The 20,168-nt window shown below is 37.2% G+C and overlaps 2 protein-coding genes across 2 annotated transcripts in view; one reads left to right on the top strand and one right to left on the bottom strand.

Moving 5' to 3' along the window:
* Positions 1-5,887, top strand: part of syne1a (spectrin repeat containing, nuclear envelope 1a) — a 117,896-nt gene extending 112,009 nt beyond the window's left edge. The window contains 5 exon segments of the mRNA XM_054619084.1: positions 122-250; positions 470-733; positions 875-964; positions 1,598-1,656; positions 5,591-5,887. Of these exon segments, the coding sequence (XP_054475059.1) occupies positions 122-250; positions 470-733; positions 875-964; positions 1,598-1,656; positions 5,591-5,867 (819 nt within the window). The 3' untranslated portion in view covers positions 5,868-5,887.
* A 1,180-nt stretch (positions 5,888-7,067) lies between these two features.
* Positions 7,068-19,096, bottom strand: esr1 (estrogen receptor 1). Its single transcript, XM_054618183.1, has 10 exons — positions 19,012-19,096; positions 17,962-18,617; positions 16,839-17,047; positions 15,901-16,017; positions 15,113-15,297; positions 14,725-14,878; positions 12,334-12,472; positions 11,184-11,317; positions 10,340-10,523; positions 7,068-8,749 (listed from the first exon to the last, which is right to left on the bottom strand). Exons 2-10 carry the CDS (start codon positions 18,396-18,398, stop codon positions 8,446-8,448), a joined length of 1,863 nt encoding a protein of 620 aa, XP_054474158.1. The 5' UTR covers positions 18,399-18,617; positions 19,012-19,096; the 3' UTR covers positions 7,068-8,445.
* Between the last annotated feature and the right edge of the window lie 1,072 nt (positions 19,097-20,168).

The following is a 20,168-nucleotide window of genomic DNA, read 5'->3' as shown; positions in this document are numbered from 1 at the left end:
ATTATTAAGGACTTACTATACTATGATTTTTTTATGACTTACTATACCATGACTTCTTATGACATACTATACTATTACTTTATGTCATAACACATAGCTAATACCAATTATAACATTTCAGGAGTTCCATGAGATGAGCCACGGTCTGCTGCTGTGGCTGGAGAACATCGACCGCAGGAGGAATGAGGTGGTGCCTATCCCCCCCAAACTGGGCCGCGAAACATTACGAGCTCATCACAAAACACTGACGGTATGTCTTTTCTAATACAAGGTTTGTGTGCAGAGGACTCAGGATTTTTTGTATCTGTCTGTTAACAAATACTTATTATCATAAAAAAAAAAAAAAAAGCAGTAAAATATGTTTCAAAATATAGAAATAAAAACATGAAATCCACAGAGGTCTTTATTTTCTCTTGTGTGTTATGTTGGCCACATTGCTCACTCCTCTGTCTCTTTTACTTTCCTGCAGAAAATCAAGCGTGAGCTGCTGGACTCACAGCAGAAGGTATCATCTCTTCAGGAGCTGTCAGCTCAGCTGCTGGTCAACACTAAACCTCCGACACTGCTGCTGCAGACGCAGGCCTCGGAGCAGATCCAGGCTCAGGGCAGCGAGTGCCTGGAGGCCCAGGAGAAGGTGCACGTGATCTTGAACAGGCTGAGACTTCTCCTTAGGGAGGTCAGCTCAGACCTGGAGGGGCTGGAGAGGAGACTGGAGACCACGGACGCACGGCAGGTCAGAAAAATGCTGAATATAGAGTGAATGAACGAGGGGACACTTTATGTTGAAATAACAAAAACTTCCTCTCCTTTTGGAGCAGTTTTATTTAGATCCAAACATCATAGTGACTGTTGTTGTTTTTATTTATTTTTTTAGGATTGCTTACCGTTGCCTGGTGGCAAATCAGGGATCTGTGGATCAGCTGGTCCTGAGTCAGAGGTGACTGTCCAATGTCGCAAACAATTGGTAATGTTTCCCCTCATAATGTTCCCCTCTGGCTAGACTTCGTACTCAATAAGAAACAGCAAAATAACATCACAGTTAACTTACCTTGTCCCTTTGGTTCCCAAGTAGACATCTCATAGATATATATAATAATATAAATGTTTTCCCTTTTCAATTGCTCTACTAACATGTACATGAAAAGATTTTTTGCTGCCCCTCCCCATCCCCCCTTTTTTTGCCCACACCATGTTGATCTGCCAAAAATGTACAAGAAAACCTGGCTTTTCGTTTCACACGATAAAACTGTTCTGTAATAGCTTAGTTCAGGTCTCATTTTTTAATTCATGTAAGAAAGAAATTACATTTGTTCTGTTTTATAATTTTCTCGCTAATGATTAAGCATATTTAATTCTGTAAGTTTCTTTTAACTTAAACTTATTTAGTTTAGAGAAGCCAGATTTCTTGGTTCTGAAAGTCAATCACCGTCATTGATCATGTTGCTGCTCTTTTGTTGTTGATGATTCCTTCTCTAGCGATGTTATGGCTCTTTATGTTATTTGTTTTTTCTCTCATCTGAGGCTTTGTCTTTATTTGCCCTTGACTGAAACATTGTTTTTCTTTCTTTTACCCCTCCCTGCTCATTACGTGGTACAGCCTCGAGGCAAAAGTAGTCAGGCCCACCCAGGACACCCTAAGAGCGGCCCGCGCCACAGGTACCTCTCTCCTGGACTCTAGAAACATGGGAGGATGATGGAACCAAAGCTTTGCCTGACTAGAATTATGATTTCTATTCATTCAATCCAAGAGAAAATCACAATAATCATAAAAAAATCACAATAAGCTATGTTTTACTCATTGTAAAATATATGAGATTATTCAATAATTTTGATTTTAAGCATCTTCAATTGATTTGTTTTAAGGCTTTAACCCTGCGTTCCATGATCCTCCCTTATTCTAGAGACCACGTTATCAGCTCTTAAACGAGAGGGGAATCGCCTACATCAGGCCGCTCCCTTTCTCCTTTAAATGTTTTATTTTACTGCTTTGCCCTGCTGCTTTTTGAATGGCATCATGAAATATTGTCTTGTCATACTTTTTGCCTTTCCTCTGTGAGTGACTGTAGCACTCTCCTCCACTAGATGGCATTATCTGAATCCCGGTGACCCCTCTGCCGTTGTTCCTTTAGCTCTGTTTTTCTCTCCTCATGTTTCCTTCCTGTTTTATTCTCTTCATAGTTGAAAGCAGGATATGATGCAATAACTCCTGCTTTTTTTCCTTTTTCCTTAACTCCCACTTTGTTTCCTATGTTTCCTCTCCAGACATCTTAACTCATCCACCTCTGACTCTCTGTCATTTCTGATTTAACTTTCTATGATTTCCATTAAATGCCAACAACACCACAAAGGCCTGGTGATGACTCAGCCTAAACAAGTCTTGCCAAAAGTGTTGTCCTTTATATGCAAAGCAAGTACTCTCTATCTCAAATGAATGGGCTTTTGGTAACTGAAATTTAGCAAAGCAGCCCCCATGAGCTACATATATGAAGACACACACACACAATGTGTACATGTTGCTCATGCGTGCTTACAGCAGCCGTATTGTAGCATCCAGGGGGCCTGAATCAAATTGTAAGGCTATAGAGTGAGAGAGCCTCCTCAAGGATGAGTTGCAGGAAGAACATGCTGTTCCTTCCCTTGAGTCTTGGCTCTATCCGTGGAAATCTGCAGCGAGGCATTTGGCATTTCTCCTGCCTCATTGAACTCTTACACACTCGGCTCTAAAGCCAGAGAGTCCCCCCCCAGTGAGACACAGTCTACGAGTGTTTGTGGTTCTCTTAGTGTGTTTGTGCCTGTTTTGTGTGCGTATGTAGGTCTACTGTACATGTGTGGCTCTGTGTTCATCTTCGTGGCTCTCTTAATCCCTCTGACGGTTGAATCTGGGTCTATTTGCTGCATTTTTACTTTCCTTCCTGTTGAGTGTTTCTCCAGTCATTCATTTGTCAGACATGGGTAAAGTCGTATTTGCAAACACCTTTGTTTTAGCCTGTTTCAAATGTCAGAATTGCAAGGTTTGTTGCAAGTACAGATTATTTTCCTATATCATTTACAAAGATAAGTAATTTTTTTGACATACTTTACTATGATTTTTTTTATGATAAGCTATATTTTGTCTTTTTTAAGGTTTTTTCTCTCTCAATATACTTTTTTGACACACTAAACTATGACCTTTTTATGACATTTTTATGACTTTTTTTTTTACGTACAATAGTAGGAACTTTTCATAACATATGTCGGCAAAGTATACTTTGACTTTTTTTCCTGAAATTTTTCGACATACTATACTATGACTTTTCTTCATGACATTTTTCAACATACTATAATTTGACATTAAAAGGCATTCTAAACGAAGACCTTTACATTCCTTTTTTCGAAAAATTATACTTTGACATTTCTTAATGACATTTTTCGACATACTACACTATGAAATTATTTGACATCCTATACTATGCCTACTATACCATGACCTTTTTGACATACTTTACTACGACTTTTTTCATGAAATTTTCCGACATAATATACTATGAGTTATTTTTTGCAAAGTATACTAAAACCTTTACATAACTTATTTCGACATAGTATACTTTTACTTTTTTCATGAAATTTTTCGACATAGCATAATTTTTTTTATTATAAAAAGCTATACTATGACTTTTTTCATGACATTTTTATAATACGCTGATGTTTTATTTGTCTTTTTATGACATACTAAACCATAACTTGTTTCATTCCATTGTCAGGGCTTACTGTGCTATGACATTTTTTATGACATACTATACTATGACTTTTTTACGGCATATAAATAAAAATAACTTATTTGTTTCATAGATGATTCTATGACCGTTTTGACATTTGTTGACATACAATAGTATGACACAGTCACTATGTCATGCTATACTATAACTTTTCTTCAGTTTTGACATACTATACAATTACTTTTTTATGACATACTACACTATGACTTTTTTCAATACATTTTTTGGCTTACTATACTATGACGTTTTCTATTACATACTATAGTATGACTTTTTAATGATTTGTTTTTATGACATACTATACTATGAAGTTTTATGGGATAAGATACATTTATTTTTTCATGATTTTTTTTTACCATACCATCGTATGAGTTTTTCATTAAGTTTTTTCTGACACGCTATAGTATGACTTTTTAAATGAAATGTTTATGGCTTAAAATACAGACATTTTTTTCTGACATTTTATGAATTCTTTTTAAGTATACTATATTATGACTTTTTTTTTGCCAAACAATATAATTACTTTTTATTAAAAAAAAAATTAATACATTAGTATGATTTTTTTTATTAAATGTTCTTTTTTTTTTTATGGTATACGACACAATCAATTTTTCATTACAATTTTATGACAAACTATACTATGGCTATTTAATGGCATACGATACAAGTACTTTTTTATGAGATTTATTTTAACATACAAAAGTTCGACTTTTTTAAGACGTTATTGATGAAATACCCATACTATGACATTTTTTTACAACATTTTTATAACATAATTTACTATGACGTTCTATACTTTGACTTCTTTCATTTTATTTTTATGGCTTTCTAGCCTATTAAGTTTTTTATTACATTTTTTTGTCATACAATTATGAGAATTACTGTATGTTGTACTATGACTTTTCTCATGACATTTTTATGGCTTACTATAGTCTGACAAAAACATTTATGACATACTATACTATACTATTCTTTTTTTTAAAACATTTTTATGGCGTACTATACTATGACACAATTTTGTCTGACATACTATACTGGGACTTTTTTATGATCTACTTTATTATGACTTGATTATGATATGCTATACTATTTTCAGACATTTTTACTGCTGACGTTTTTATGACATTTTATTATGACTTTTTTAATGACGTTTTTATGACATACTAAACATGACTTTATGTAACACACTATACTATGACTTTTTTATAACATAATATCTGATAATCAATCAATCAATCAGACAATTATCTTGTCAGTTAATTGTTTAGTCAATTAATTGTCAGAAAAGGTGAAAAATGCCACAATTCTCTAAATAATATACTATACTATGAAGTTTTATGGTATAAGATACATTTATTTTTTCGTGATTTTTTAAGTTTTTAAGTCAAGTTTTTAAGTCAAGTTTTTTATGACGCGCTATAAGTATGACTTTTAACATGAAATTTGCTTTAAAATATCTGTGTTTTTGTCCAACAAACTTCAAAACCCAAACACATTTTATTTAATGCTGATGTAAAACAGAAAAAGCAGCCATTCTCACATGAAATATTAATCAAGTCACTTAAAATAGCTCACAATCTATATTTCTGTTAATTTACTACTCAATCAAAATTAACACTGAATTAATGTTTCTCAATAACTGAAAACGGTCCTAGCTTTATCATCCTTCATCAAACTATCATTTCTGATTCAAACTCATGAGGTGAGATCATTTTTCAATGTATAGACGAGCACAAAACCTTAAATTCAACTTTTGAACTAACATGATTTGCAAATACTAGTGAACTCAGGTGTGTTCACTGCTGTGTTTAACTGAACTCTGTGTCTTCCCGCAGCCGGAGCAGATCACCAGGCGCCGCTGGCTGCGATTCCTCCCATTCTGACCTCCGGGGTGGCGTCTCCTCGTCGACCTCCTCCTCCTCAAAAGGCCAGTCCTTCCTGCTGCGGGTCCTCAGGGCCGCGCTTCCCGTCCATCTGCTCCTTTTGCTCTTGATCGGCTTGGCCTGCCTGGTGCCCATGACAGAGGAGGACTACAGCTGCCACCATGCCAACAACTTTGCTCGCTCCTTCCACCCCATGTTACGCTACACCAATGGACCTCCGCCCATATGAGAAGCAGCTGAATATCTACCTACTGCTTTGCCAAGGACTCCACTGAATGTTTCCTCTTCACCCAGTGCCCTAAAGCAACAAACTCTTCCCCTGCTGGGGTGCTAACATGCATTATGAAGTGAAAATGAGGTGATATGAAGACTTCTCTTTGTTATATTGCACACCCACTCTCCTGAAAGCACCTCAACCCTTTAAGTCCACTCTCCAGAATGAATGGACCTTGATTTGGAGAACCCCTCTCCTCAATCTAAATATTTCAGTTGTTTTAACCTAAATGTGTATATTATTTTTTAAGGTTTATGAAGAAACCTGAGAAATCATTGAAAACAAAGCACTATTTATATACTGTATGTTGGGAGCCAAAGTCGACCGTGCTGTTTGTCCATGATATCCAGTGCTGCTACTATTTATTCAGTGTTCAATCAGTTTATAGATTGTTAGTATTGATTAAGCTAAAGAACCACCATGAGTGTGGTATATTGTACCTGTAAATTGTACAGTAGATTAGCAGTTTGAGTAGCAATCATTCAGTCTCTGCTGTGAAGAGTTTGTCTCAAACAGACACATTTGAAGCGCTATTCAGACTTAGTGACTGAAACAGCACAGAAATAAGCTCTACAGGAGTACTTTCTGAAGGATGGACTTCATGTTTTCTGCTTGAAACAATTTATTCGTAATGATGTCTTCAAATGGTGGTAAGGCTAAAATCGAAACATATAGCACTGACAAGAGCACTGTCGAAGGTACTTCTCGGAAACCGTCCAGCCAAGATGGCCGACTTATTTCCCCAAAAGCCAAGGCTTTTATTCACGTTTTTATTTTCAGTATTTAATTATTTTGGACAAATATGAAAAAATGATAGATCTCAATTGAGTATGTTTGTTGAAATGCCTTTGAATACAGGCAGTTATTTTTTTATCTTTCTGTTTGAGCATGCACTTGAAAGTCCCCTGCTTTTAAGAAAGCCAAACAATCACTGGTAGTGTTTTAGTTGATGGCTGCGACATGAAATTTTGAGCTTTGTAATAACTGCGATAATTATTTTGCGGATCAGATTCTGTAAAAAATTATGAAATATGAAAATGTTATTTATGTATGTACAGTTTGCTAATGCCAACTTCATGAAGAATACTCTTTCCAAATAATAAAACATGAAATATTTACTTCTGTGTACTCTTGTGGTCCTACACGGTGATGAACAACATTTTCCCCATGAATACTTTTATTTGTATGCACAGTAAACAAATGACATGTCAGTTCAGGTTTGACTAGACTAAACACTTAACAACTCAAGTGGCCAAATCATTATTTTTTTCCATACACGTCTCAGTGGCACAAAATCCAAATTTGACTACTTGAAACTACACTATAACCTCATCTTTTTGTTTAGCATTTCTTTCCCGGAAAAATACATTTTCATTTCCTGAATCGTTTGAGTTCTAAAGAGTATAGCCTTGACAATGAACTGTTTGGAAATTATACATTTATCAAGCAAAAAGGCCAAATAGTTGCTGGTTGCAGCTCCTCAATTGTGACCTTATAAGGTCCGTATCAGATATGTCCAAATTCTGTCCTTTTCAAAGGAAATAAAAACAATCACATATGTGCACATACATTGTGATACATTTTTTGGAGGTGTGTAAATCCAGCCAGACTCCACATGTAATCACTGAATTATTGGATTAACATGAACTGGTTGTAGCTATGAAGGGAAATGTTGAACAACTGCATCAAGTCGAAAATATATGCATTAATTTTAGATTGGAGCCACTCATAGCTCAGTCTATCTGCCACACAAACATACTTAAGACAAAGTCGAAAAAAAGTAAGCATAAAACAAACCAACTACACACCAAAAGCTGTGGATGGGGGAATTTCCCCAACAATTAAGCTTGGCTTCCTTCATTATGTAATAACTGTTCTAGGATTTGATAGTGCAATTTTTAGCCATTCAAAATTCAAAAGAGATATCTTTAGGCAGTGATCATTTCATCATTTGAATAATTTTCTTCCAAAATATATCTTATTTTAAAATTGTGTGTGCACAGAAAACACAATACCTGCTGTTAAGTCATTAACAATATTGGAATTTAAACACACACACAAAATAAATTACAGTTATTTTAATCAGTTTTATCATAGTTACGTGCGTGATCATCCTAATATGTAAAAGTAACTATAAAGCCCAATAGCCCCTTCAAGCCCAGAGGAAGTGCACTTTGGTTCTGGAAAAACAAAAAGAAAAATGAGCTGCTCATCATCTCAAAGCTAACAGAGTGCCACAATATGACCTAACACCTGCCGTTTTGATAATAATAAGCTGTACTGTAAAGTTGTTAGAGGCTGCCTCAAAATCACAGATAATATTGAAAGGCAACATAAAAGATTAACTGCATTGACGCTCAAATTGTAGTGAATTAGAGTATTGCAAAAGAAAAATATACCGATACAACTATAAAATCAATTAATTTATAAATAATTATCTCATGAAATTAATTCAGATACAACCATTATATTTCATCCTCATTCTGTACTAAACATATCTATGACCTTCAGATGAAGCTTGCTAAGCTCCGTCTCATAGGATGTGGGGGCAATCAGAATGGGAGCCCCCATACTGCAGGACGGTGGGGGCTCTGCTCGGGCTCTCATGGCTGTCTCTGGGTCCTGAACTGGAACCACCTGAAGAAGAGCCGCCGCCACTGATGCTGATGTTGTCGTTGCTGGTGGTGGAGAGAGGCTCTCCATCAGCATTGAACCACGGCTCACCTGGTCTTTCTGGGCGGTGGAGGCGGTGAGCATCAAGCATCTCAAGCAGCAGGTCGTACAGAGGCACTTTGTTCTTGCACTTCATGCTGTAGAGATGCTCCATGCCTTTGTTGCTGCATAAAGAGTAAATAAAAGGGAGATGAGGAAATACGCAGTTTATGACCAGTCAGTTAATGGGGGGAGCTACAGCTACCCTGAAAGCTAGTATAGTGTCTCATAAATATGTCATATAAAAATAATAGAACAGTATGTTATGGAAACGTGATTAAAAAGGTCATAGTATATATAGAATTTCATAAAAATGTCATAGTATAAAAGTGATTCAAAAGGTGATAGTGTAGTATGTCATACTCATTTTATAAAAAATGTCATAGTACTGTATGTTATACAAATGTGATTAAAATAGGTGAAACATGACCTACAGTAAAATGAAGAGTTCTTCAGCTTAATAATTATGAAGTAAAAGAGCAATGCTCTACATAAAACAAGATATGCTGTACAGGATGTAAATGTATGTCTTTAAATGTCACGAAAAATTTCTTACAATAGTATGTTAAGAAGATGTGAAATGAAAATGTGATTAAAAAGTGAAAATGTGATTAAAAAGGTCCTAGTGTAATTTGTCATAAAAAAAAATGACAAACATGTCAAAGCATAGTATGTCATAAAAAAAGTCAAAATTCATAATGTCACAGAAAAGTTTGTAATAAAAATGGAAGAAAAAAATGTCATAGTATAGTATGTCATGAAAATGTCATTTAAAATATCATAGTATACTATGTCAGAAATATGTCATGAAAAATGTCATACAATAGTATGTCATAGTAACGTATGTCATACATAAATAAAATAAATAATTTGTCATGAAAACATGATTAAAAAGGTCCTAGTGTAATATGTCACTAAAGAGAATTATAAAAAAGGTCATAGAATAGTTTGTAATAAAAATGGACTAAAAAAAGCCATAGTATAGTAAGTCATAAAAAGTCATGAAATGTCATAGTATAGTATTTTTTTTTTTTTAAAAATGCCATAGTATAGTATGTTGTAAAAATGTCATAAAAAATGTCATAGTAGAGTATGTCATGAAAATGTCAAAGTTATACTATCACTAAAATGTCATCCAAATGTCAAAATAATGTCAAAGTTTAGGATTGAATGTCATGAAAATTTTATAAAATTCTCATAGTATAGTATGTCATAAAAATGTCATAAAAAATTCTAAATACAGTTTGTCAAGAAAATGTCATTAAAAAGGTTATGGTTAAATATATTATGAAAATGTCTTAAAATTGTTGTATATGTACATATAGTTAAGCATTTCATGAAAAATTGATTCAAAGGACATAAAGGAAATGACGTGAGTAGTGCCTGAGAGCGTTTTTATCAATTTGCCATAAAACTCCCTTCATAGTACTCGATATAGTCCTCTACATGTACAGAGGACTGAAATCACCATTTCAGACACTACGATAGTTAAATCTGCAACAACTCATCAGCAAGTAGAAATAAGTTTAAAAGTCTGGAGATGAGACAGAGCATCCTTGTATGTGTCTAAAGAGACCAAACCCGTTTTAAAGCATTCATCTTTTAAGCTCCTTGCACTTCAAATGACCACTGTGTATTTCATCAGAATATGCTGAAAAGGACAGACTGTTAACATGGTAAAAAACAAAAGAGACATTTTTCTAATTCAATTTTACCTCATGTGTCTGATGTGGGAGAGCAGGAGGAGCAGCTGGGCCTGCCGTCTCGGCTGCTGCTGAACCGGGCAACCTGATTGGCTGATATGATGTATGAGAGTGTCTGTGATGATGTCCAGCATGTGCTGAACTGCTGCGGTGTCGTGGAGGGGCTCCATCGTGCCTGTGCAGAAAGAGAAGGCACCTGACAAAGGAAAAACATCAGCTTACTGTGAATTTGGACTTTTCTTTTCTTAAAAAGAGACTTCAGTAGGAGTTATACTTCTCATATAGACGTGCTCATGTGCCAAAGTGATAAAACTCATTTAACTTGCAACAGTTTCAAGCTAAAAATAAATAAATAACTATTTTAACTTGATTAAGGATCTGACTTACAGGTGCATATAAGAGCAGAGCATTAATTACAGATGCAGTATTGCCCACACAGCAGCTGTACCAGGTGTGTCATCCCGTTGGTATTTTTTTAGTCTACTCAGTTTCCCATATAGAATATCTCAATCTCCGGGACAAACATAGGCCTCTGTGTAGCCTCATGTTGTCATGAGAACAGTTATCGGGCATATTGAGGGTACAGGCCTTTCCAGAACACTCTGTCCGCCTAATGTGCCTGAGTAGAGTTCAGCACTATACCTCTGTGGGTGTAGTTTTTACACTGTTCAATATTTACTCTCGGGAACAAAAATGTAGACTTGCGACAAAGTGGAGTGCAATTAAAATAATCATAGTAGAGAACTGCTGTTTTTATTAGGGAAGTGTCTCTGCTATCAGTTAACAGTTTCTCTGACAATATTTCACAAGAAGGAGACTAAACTGTAAACACACACACTACCACATCTTGCCTCACCCGAGTTAAGCAAGATGATAGCTTTGAGACAGACAAACTCCTCAGGTTTGAGTTTGAGCAGGCGGAAGCGGGAAGCAGTGGCCAACAGCATGTCGAAGATCTCAGCCATGCCTTCAACACAGTCGCCTTCGTTCCTGGAGAGCAGAATGAAAGAAAAACATGGCGGAATGTTTTTATTTCTCTTTTCTTTTGTATTACAAATTCTGAAAGTCACACAAAACTAAAGCCCTAGATCTGAGCTACAGTGTACCGTCAGTAGCTTGACCAACCTGACTTCATCTGCAACCATTAAAACTATCCAAAGAGCAGCCAGATAAACAACAAATGGACTGAATCACTGTAACACTCAATTTGTCAGCAAAGTTGAAAAGTGACAGAAAAATGGATAATGTCCGGTGGTTAGAGTGCAAGATTGAACTGGACAACAGAGAGCCAAGGGAATTTGTCAACCCTGAACCACAGCGTTTTAGTCATCATGTCCATTTGGTGAGGACTACTCACACAGGGACCATGTTTTAGAGATAATACTCTGTAATACACTTTGAATCAAATGGGACCATCAGACACATCAGAGGGGGAAAGCTCTGTCTGTCTGCATGTCTCCCTCATCCTTGTCTCTGATGCCACCACCCTGTCTTTTTCACTCCGAGGTAGATACGGGGGTTTGGCCGTCTTGTTTACTTTGAACATGGGGAACTGAAGGGAACAGGCTGTGCCTGCAAAAAAGAAATCCATGTCTGCATCTCTATGTTTTTGTCCTCTCTGTTATTCATTTAGCGCTCTCTCCTCCGCCTCCTTTCCCATCATCTCTTCCTCCATCGTTCTTCCTTTTCCATCATTCCTTGCATTGAGACCTTGACTAAATCTCTGCCCTATTGCCAGCTAAGCACAGTAATGATGAGGGGTAATGCAGGTGAAAGAGAGGCTGCTCTCTTCTCCGTGGGGGACATGTAATTAGTCTTTTACTCTAAGGCAGGCGCGTAGGGGTGGCACAATGGCTTGAAAGGTGTGAAATGGAAAATCTACAATGCTGATGTATCACTCTTAAGATCTGTGTGAGAGTGAGAGATAGATAAAGAAATAGGGAGGAAAATCAGGTACAAAGAAATAGGGTATGAGAAAGGTAGGTTAGGTGATTATTCCAGGCTACCTGTCTAGTATAAGGTCCTGTGCAAAGATGAGTTTGCCGGGGCAGTGGATGGACCTCCAGATGAGGCCGATCATCAGGACCTCCAGCCAGGAGCTCTCCAGCAGCTGCACCTGGTCATGGAGGCCCAGCTGCAGGAAACCTAGAAAAACACACGCAGAGTGTTTTCTTACAAGCATTCTGGTAAAAGGACCAAGGAGATCCACACCCAGAGTAGATTCAATATGTTTTTATAGCAGCCTGAAGCCTGATCAGCTCTTTAACCAACAACACTTGACATTGGGCCTCATGCCAGGAAGCGATATAAGAACAAATGACTACTCGTTTTTTGGGGAATCTACAATTCGTTCCAAATATGTTGCACTCATTGATTTCTGGGATTCACAAGCGTTTTCTTATTTTTGCTCTTCTCTTAGTTAAAATAACATATTATTAGTGATAGAGAGCGCTCAAGATAAGAAAAAAGACATCTTGTTTTCACAGTTCACAAATTGTTTGTACAGCACAGGGGAACATACGTTTAAAATTTGAGGAACATAAAAAAACACATGAACATTTTTTAAATCAAATTTATATTATTGTTTGTTTTAGAGTAATGATAATGATTATTTTTTTACATTTGTGGGCTAAGGAAATATAAGTGGTTCATCGTCCTAATTAGGACTATAAAAACCTGTGGATGATATTGTGTGCGTTCAGTTAAATATGGATTGTCAAGAACTTTTAGTATCTTACTTTATCTTTTAAAAAAAATCTAAGAGAAATTATTAGAGAAATTTAAGAGAATGTTGCGGCATGAGAATCAATATTTGTTTTATCCTGATCACAGATGTTATTTGAAATAAAGACATCATCCAAAAAGACAAAAATCTGCTGTCGAAAACAGTTGTTTGTGTTCGTATCATTACTGATTAATTAGAGCGGTGGGTGTTAACTGCAGAATGGTGTTGAATATTAACAAATGTTTTTTTTGTGCACCAAAAATAAAAATATGCATGCTCTTGTTTTCTGGCAGGGAATGGCACCTGCAATCTGTGCACTTTTGTAAAGCCTTATCGCTGGCACTCAGCTGTCTCGATTCAGATGTAATTACAGCCAATTCACTCCCATTGTCCCGCTCTGTACCCTAGTTGGGACCCCTCGCAATTAAAACTGTGTGCCTTTGGGCTTTTAGTGACGCACAAGGTTGTTATACCTAAAAATCAGGATTTACCTGATTTTACTTAGGGAGCTTGTGTGTGTGTGTGTGTTTGTACATGCAAAAGGGTGATTTGTCCTTTACTGCATTTAGGCTCTATAGGGTGCTAGGGAATTAACCAAACAATCCTTTCAAAGGTGATGACTGTAATAACCATCACTGTAATGGCTCTGCATTTGTGTGTTTGTTCATGTGTGCCTCCACTATAAAGGTCTCCCATATCTATCAAAAGCAATGAGCATAAGCAAGAATTTGACTTTATTAAACTGGAAGTTCTGGCTCAAAGACTGATGATGTCATTAACCTTAAGGATATTAAGTTTGCAGTGAGAGGCTTTTATTTCATTGTGAACGGAAGACATTTATCAGTGTTGTTTGTTTTCAGTAACTGCATCTCTTATCCTTTAATGGGCTATTTTTTTTAAATCATTTTTGTACCTTGTCGATAGCAACAGACAGAAGTGTATCTGGAGGGTAGGGGCGCCTGCGAAAATGATCCCAAGAGGTCTGTTAAAGGTATAACATGCAACACTTTCCTAAAAAACAATGCATAGACTCATTATCCCTCTTAATCATCACTTATGACCCACCAAAAACACAGCTGTCAACACAACATCACAACAGGCCTGAAATAAAGAAGAAGTAAGACTTTAACAAAAACCTGTTTATAGCTGATTATTGAACTTTATGCTCACATGTCATTATGTTATCTAATACGTGATGTAAGATTCAGTTTTAGGGAAGTTATACACATTTTTTCCCCCTTAACATTTATAGACACAAACTGTTAGACATAACTTCTAACAAGTTATTTTCTTTTTCTTAAACCGCTGTGTAAAAAGGACAGTTGGTTCATTTTGTACGATAATAAAAGTTGCACAACCAACTGTAATAATTCCCTCCAGACCACATTGCAGGCAGGATACGTTCGATGTTAATGGCCCATTAATGTCACCAAACCAAGACTCAAGATAGTCTTAACAATTACATTTTTTTGTAGGTTTTGCTCCAAAACAGAATTAAGGCCAGAATATGAATATGAAAGACAAATCTCAACATCAAGTCATTAATCTGTCACTCTTTCAAAAGCCTCTAGATAATGTCTGTTACTGTAACTTTGTACTAGGGTTTGTAGTGCTGAAAACTATGTAAGGGTATTAACTTGTGAAGTGGCTACCTTGCCAGTCTAAGCAGTACCTGGAAGCTTCTTGGCCCAGGCAATCATGTGGACTAACTCCTTATCGGCCATGCTGGTGAGCAGGTTCATCATGGTGACCTCGGTGTAGGGTTGGCTCAGCTTCTGACGAGAAGACAGTATTGGGGGCTCGGCACACTGGAGCAGGAGGAGAACCTGGGGAAGCAGCAGAGAAACAGAGAAAAAAATATAAGCTGTTTTTCTTCAAATAGTTTTAAAGCGACTATAAACATATCTCAAAATCCACTAGCCACATGCTGTGTAATTATGTGTGAGTATATGAATATTCATGGCCCCAAGAGGATGACCGCTTCTTTCAGATCCAAATTTCCTCCTGGCCAACAATTTTCACCAGAACAAGGAAACAAGTGTCTCCACATGAATAAGCACCTGGTCAGGAGGCATGTTAGTCAGCAAGGATTTTCCTCCACCGCAAGCACTGCTGCTGCTGCGTTTCCTCCCGTCCTGAGGAGGCACTGTCCTGTGCTCCAGGTCCTTAGAGGCCTTGTCTCTGTCACTGGTGCCAGTCCGTCGTTTGTCACGTCGCAAAACACGCCCACGGTCCTTGCGCACACCTTAAACAATACATAATTTAATACATAATTACACAAAGAAACCAAGAAAAAAGCTGCATACATGCCTGCATACGGTACCACAAAAAGTCATCGCTTACACATAACTTCATATCCTGTTTTTACCACAAAGTCCAGCAGTGCAGATTACATGGATGCCTGTGTGATTCAAGAAGTATGAAAACAAAATGTGGGTGTGTTTTAATCAGTAGTCATACTCCTTAAGAGGAAATCACTTCAAGGTCATATTAAAGTTAGTCTCAAGCTTATCTGCATCCACCAGAACTCTCATAGTTGTGCCAATCCTCTTAGCAAAAGACCATGGTTGATAGATGGCGATTTTGAAATTTGTTAAGAAAAGGGCAATCAAATTAGCTTATTTTGCATTTTAAGAATATACAGAAAAGCTCAATTCTGCAAAAAGAAAACAAATCATAGAAGGTTTATCAAACAATTTACCCAACAAAAAAACAAGTAAAAAATACAGAATAATCAATAATAACACAACTAAATTTTGAAAATGAGAGCAAATGGACATTTGTAAAATAAAACAAATTAAAAAAAAAGAGGTTGCTCTTGAAAAAGATGGGTAATCTGTGTACCCACCTCCTTTCATCATGCCCACTTCGTAACACTTCCTTAAACGGCAAGCCTGGCAGCTCTTCCTCCGATTCCTGTCAATAGTACACTGATTGGTTGCTGGGCACATATAGTCATTGTGACCTGAAATGGGAAAAAAAAAAATCTATTACTTCAAGCCCCCCACTCCAGTGTTCAGTTTAGATTTATGTTATTTGGTGCCAGGAACACTCTATTCCCATTTTATATGGATCTGAGATGGACAAAATTAAAACGTTTGTCTGTCTTTGCCATGGAGATGGCTATTGGTTTATTTATGACCTGTCTTCTATTATAAACATCGCTATAAGCCCCTGACAACAGATGTATTAATCTTTACACAGAGGCAGCCATACATGGAGTTTGTACATACATGTAGTATGAAAGACATTAAATGCAAACACAGAGCAAAAATAGATAAAAACCTGTGAGTGAAAATACAAACAGAAAAAACTAAAATGAAATTTAAATTCTACCTCCTTAACTTAAAATCTCTCAGTTTCACAATATCATAATTTATGACACGTATTTATAAGCTCCAGTTTGCTCATGTCTCTGTTATGGTTACAGGCACTTGGACTAGTTACCATGAGCCTACTGGCACACTAAATCACTGTCCTTTAACATCCAAACTCTGATAATCTCTGTTGTGGATGTTTTTAAGACTTCCACATGTTTTAAATTAAATCACACTAAATGTTTTTTTGTTGACTGACAGTAAAACTATTTTTATGGGGCACCATGCTCCATTTACCAAGTCGGCTATTGTACTGGAAATGTTGTTCTTTCATATGGTTATAATTCTCCATGACAGACACAGTACTTAAATCCAAGCATTTATTCAGTCATTATCTTTCACAAACAGGTGACGTTTGGGAATAAAAAATCCACTGGTCACAAATGGATGAAGCAGACATACTACCTACCCTGGATGCTCCTCTTAAAGAAGGCCTTGCAGCCCTCACAGGACCACACCCCGTAGTGGTACCCAGAGGCATAGTCACTGCACACAGCACAGAAACGCGTCTCTTTGGCCATCTCAAACCCCCCTGCCCCCGCTCCAGCCCCCGACTCCCCCAGACTGTATGACTCGTCACTGGTGCCGCACTGGTCCTCTCTGGAAACTGACTGCTGACTGGATGGTACATTAGACATGTCACAGGATGTGGATTTCGTATCAGTTTAATTATCTCATACATCTTCATAGACAATGAGAATACATTGTTATGCAGATGAAATATTGTATACATTAGCTTTCTTGCAATAAATACAGTTGGACATTTTGTCAAAAATGCCTCGCATAAGTATCTTTTATCATAAAATGTAAGAGCCAGGAACTACTTAATCATAATTCTAACCTTTACCTCACCATTTTTAATTTAAATGTGGCAGAGACAAAAGCAGAGTTCTATTTTCCACCTGAGCCAGGAAGCAATCTGTACATGTACTTCAGTTGTTCTTACGTATTGTTCCTTTTTCAAGGTCTTTGACAAAGTCCTTAATCTCTGGAATTAGAAACCAGGGCAAAGCTTGATCCCTTCTATGGAGATAGTGGCATTGTTTTGTTTGAAGCAAAAGACTAAAAAAACAATGCTGTTATATAATTATGTTTTGTTTATAATTGCATTGTGAGGACTGAACAGAATGCCAATGCCATCATTTGTGAGTGAAAGATATTAAGTACAGTTATGTGGCAAAATGCCCTACAAAAATTCCTTAAGAAAAAACATGTCAGTAGAAACAATACAGTAAAATTAGGGTGATCATTTATTTCTTCATGAATAATATTCTTTGCTCTGACCCTGTTGTTAATTTATTCCACTTCTCCTCTCAGTTAAATAATCTATAAAGCACAAACAAAACTGACCAAACATCAGATTCAAGCAGAGAAAAAGGCCAAAAATTCACCAAATTAACTTAATAATTCTTAAAAAATGAAAGCAGTGATTCATACTTGTTGATGCAGAGCCTATAACAATAACTTCTTTCCAAGCACATAACAAACACTTTTGTCGACTTTGGTGATAAAGAAAAATTGTATTTCCTCACCTGTAGACGGGTGTTGAGCTGGTTTCCAGATAGTGGTGGCTGGGTGGATGCAAAAAGGGGCTGAGTCTGGGGCTGGAGGGCACAAACACTAGAGGGCTGGTAGGCCCACTACCCAGAGACTGAAGGCTGCCATCTGAGGGTGGTCCGTGGGAGTCAAGAGGAGCAGAGTAGTAGCCAGGGGTGGAGTGGCTGTAAAGAGGAGTTTGGGCAGGGGTGGGGGCCGCATAGTCGTATGTCCCTTCCAGGAAGTCCACAGTGCCTAACCCTCCAGACCCCCGGCTCTCTTCAGGGTACATGTCACTGAAGTGGGCACGTGGTGGAGGCGAGGGATGTGGCGGGGAGAGGGTCTCCAGTTCTGAGAGGGCTGGGCTGATCCTGGGTCTGAGTACTGGTCCACAAGGCTGCCTACTCTGCGCCGGGCTCTCCCTGAGCAACATCACAGCACAACAGCACTGATATACAACATGATTTAGACTTGCTCTCCCAATTGCTATGAGGGGGAGTGGAGACAAGTGCTGCTGCTCTCTCTCTCTCTCTCTCTCTCTCTCTCTCTCTCTCTCCTGCCTTTATTCCAACAAAGACCGTCAGGAAACTTGAAGGGTCCACTAGTCTTCCAGTCCCTTTGCCCTATCTGCCTCGAGCTTCCGCCCACCAAGCTGCAAAAAAAAAAAAAAAAAGACATCAAAAAAGGCTCCTCCCATACTAGTGGGATAGAGAGGAAGATGGACAGAGAAACAGTGATTCCATAATAACTTCCCTGTCCCCTCTCTCACAACACCGCTATAAAATGTTTTCTAACATCGAAAAGCTTTTGCTGGTGGTAGCTGGCACCCATGGAAAAAAAACATCTGTAAACTAGCAGTGAGATGTTTACCAGATACTCAGCAAGCTACCAGTATGACGTATGACCGGCCTATTTTTGTAGACATATTATTGAATACACCTGAGACTGCAGTAAATCAGATCACTGGAAATGAGAAACATTAGGACGATGGTTTTAAACAACACCGGCTAAAAAAAAGCCCAAATCCACCATGATACACTACTCACCTCTCACACGTGAATCATTCTCACATCTGCTTCTGAGTCTCCTCTCTCCCTCTCTGCTCGTCTCGCTGACTCTCAGAAATCTAGCTGGGCTTATTGGACACAATGGGAACAGTGGAAAGGTTGAAAAAGAGGATAAACAAATTAAAGATGTTACCAAATCGATACCCAAACCATGGTGTTTTAGTGCCAGGTCACCATAACACAGCAAACAGAGCAGGAGGTCAAATCTCATTCCAACAGCCAATAATTACACAATCAATCCCAAATTACGGAATTGATGGTTATTTTAGTAAGATGGTGCATGACATAAACTAAATACTTTAACAAACATTACCAAACAAATGACAGATATAAAAAATAAATAATCATATTTTCCTAGTGACATATCATTGAAAGGAGGATTTTATAAGACCACATGGACCAGTCAATCATTACTTTATCAGGTCAAGTCACAGATAAAATAGAACACTTTATACAAACAAATCAAAGCAAAGGGGCAGAGTATTTGTGCAAATAAAGATTTAAGAAATCAATGTTCATGTTTGCTGGCAAAAAAGTTCTAGGTTTGTGACTGTCAGGGATCCTGTTAGTACTTGCAAGTTTTGGGAACAGGCATCAAGATAAAAAGAAACAACTTTGTGGGCTTAAATACTGTTTTCCAACATTTATGGCGTTAAATAAAACTACAAACAAAAAGAGTTCATATATATTATATATATAATATATATATATTATATTATATATATTTTTTTCAAATGATCAGTATCAGATTTCAGATGCAATTATACAAGTGATAATAAAGAAAACCATTGAATAATTTGAGGCATGAATTTACATATTTCTGTGTAAAACAGTCAGCTGACACACTGTCAATAAATGCCAGAAATTCAAAAAGATGATCACAAGCAACAACCTTCCCCACTGAGGACCACCTGAACATTTGTCACAGGGACTTCGCTTTTTCTCCTCTCTGTGCAACATCTTTCTTGAGTAAACAGCCCAATTTTCAGGACATGTCAGGTCAAGTGGAAAACAAGTAGCGCTGATGATACATATTTTTTTTTTTTGCATTTCCCCTGGAACAAAATGAAGACACTGTTGAATGAGAGAGCAGGAAAATGAAGGGTTAGAAACGAAAAAACTAAATCACCTAAATG

Source organism: Anoplopoma fimbria, chromosome 18, assembly GCF_027596085.1.
Source record: "Anoplopoma fimbria isolate UVic2021 breed Golden Eagle Sablefish chromosome 18, Afim_UVic_2022, whole genome shotgun sequence".
Classification (NCBI taxonomy): domain Eukaryota; kingdom Metazoa; phylum Chordata; class Actinopteri; order Perciformes; family Anoplopomatidae; genus Anoplopoma; species Anoplopoma fimbria.
This window is presented reverse-complemented; position numbering and strand designations above follow the sequence as displayed.

Bases quoted from the DNA above. Each gene is read 5' to 3' on its own strand.
- esr1 (XM_054618183.1), bottom strand. From the start codon at position 18,398: ATGTTGCTCAGGGAGAGCCCGGCGCAGAGTAGGCAGCCTTGTGGACCA. The intron at 17,048-17,961 runs GTGAGGAAATAC...TGTACCATCCAG, and splicing joins AGCTCAACACCCGTCTACAG to TCAGCAGTCAGTTTCCAGAG. The intron at 14,879-15,112 runs GTGCTTATTCAT...CTGCTTCCCCAG, and splicing joins CTAACATGCCTCCTGACCAG to GTTCTCCTCCTGCTCCAGTG.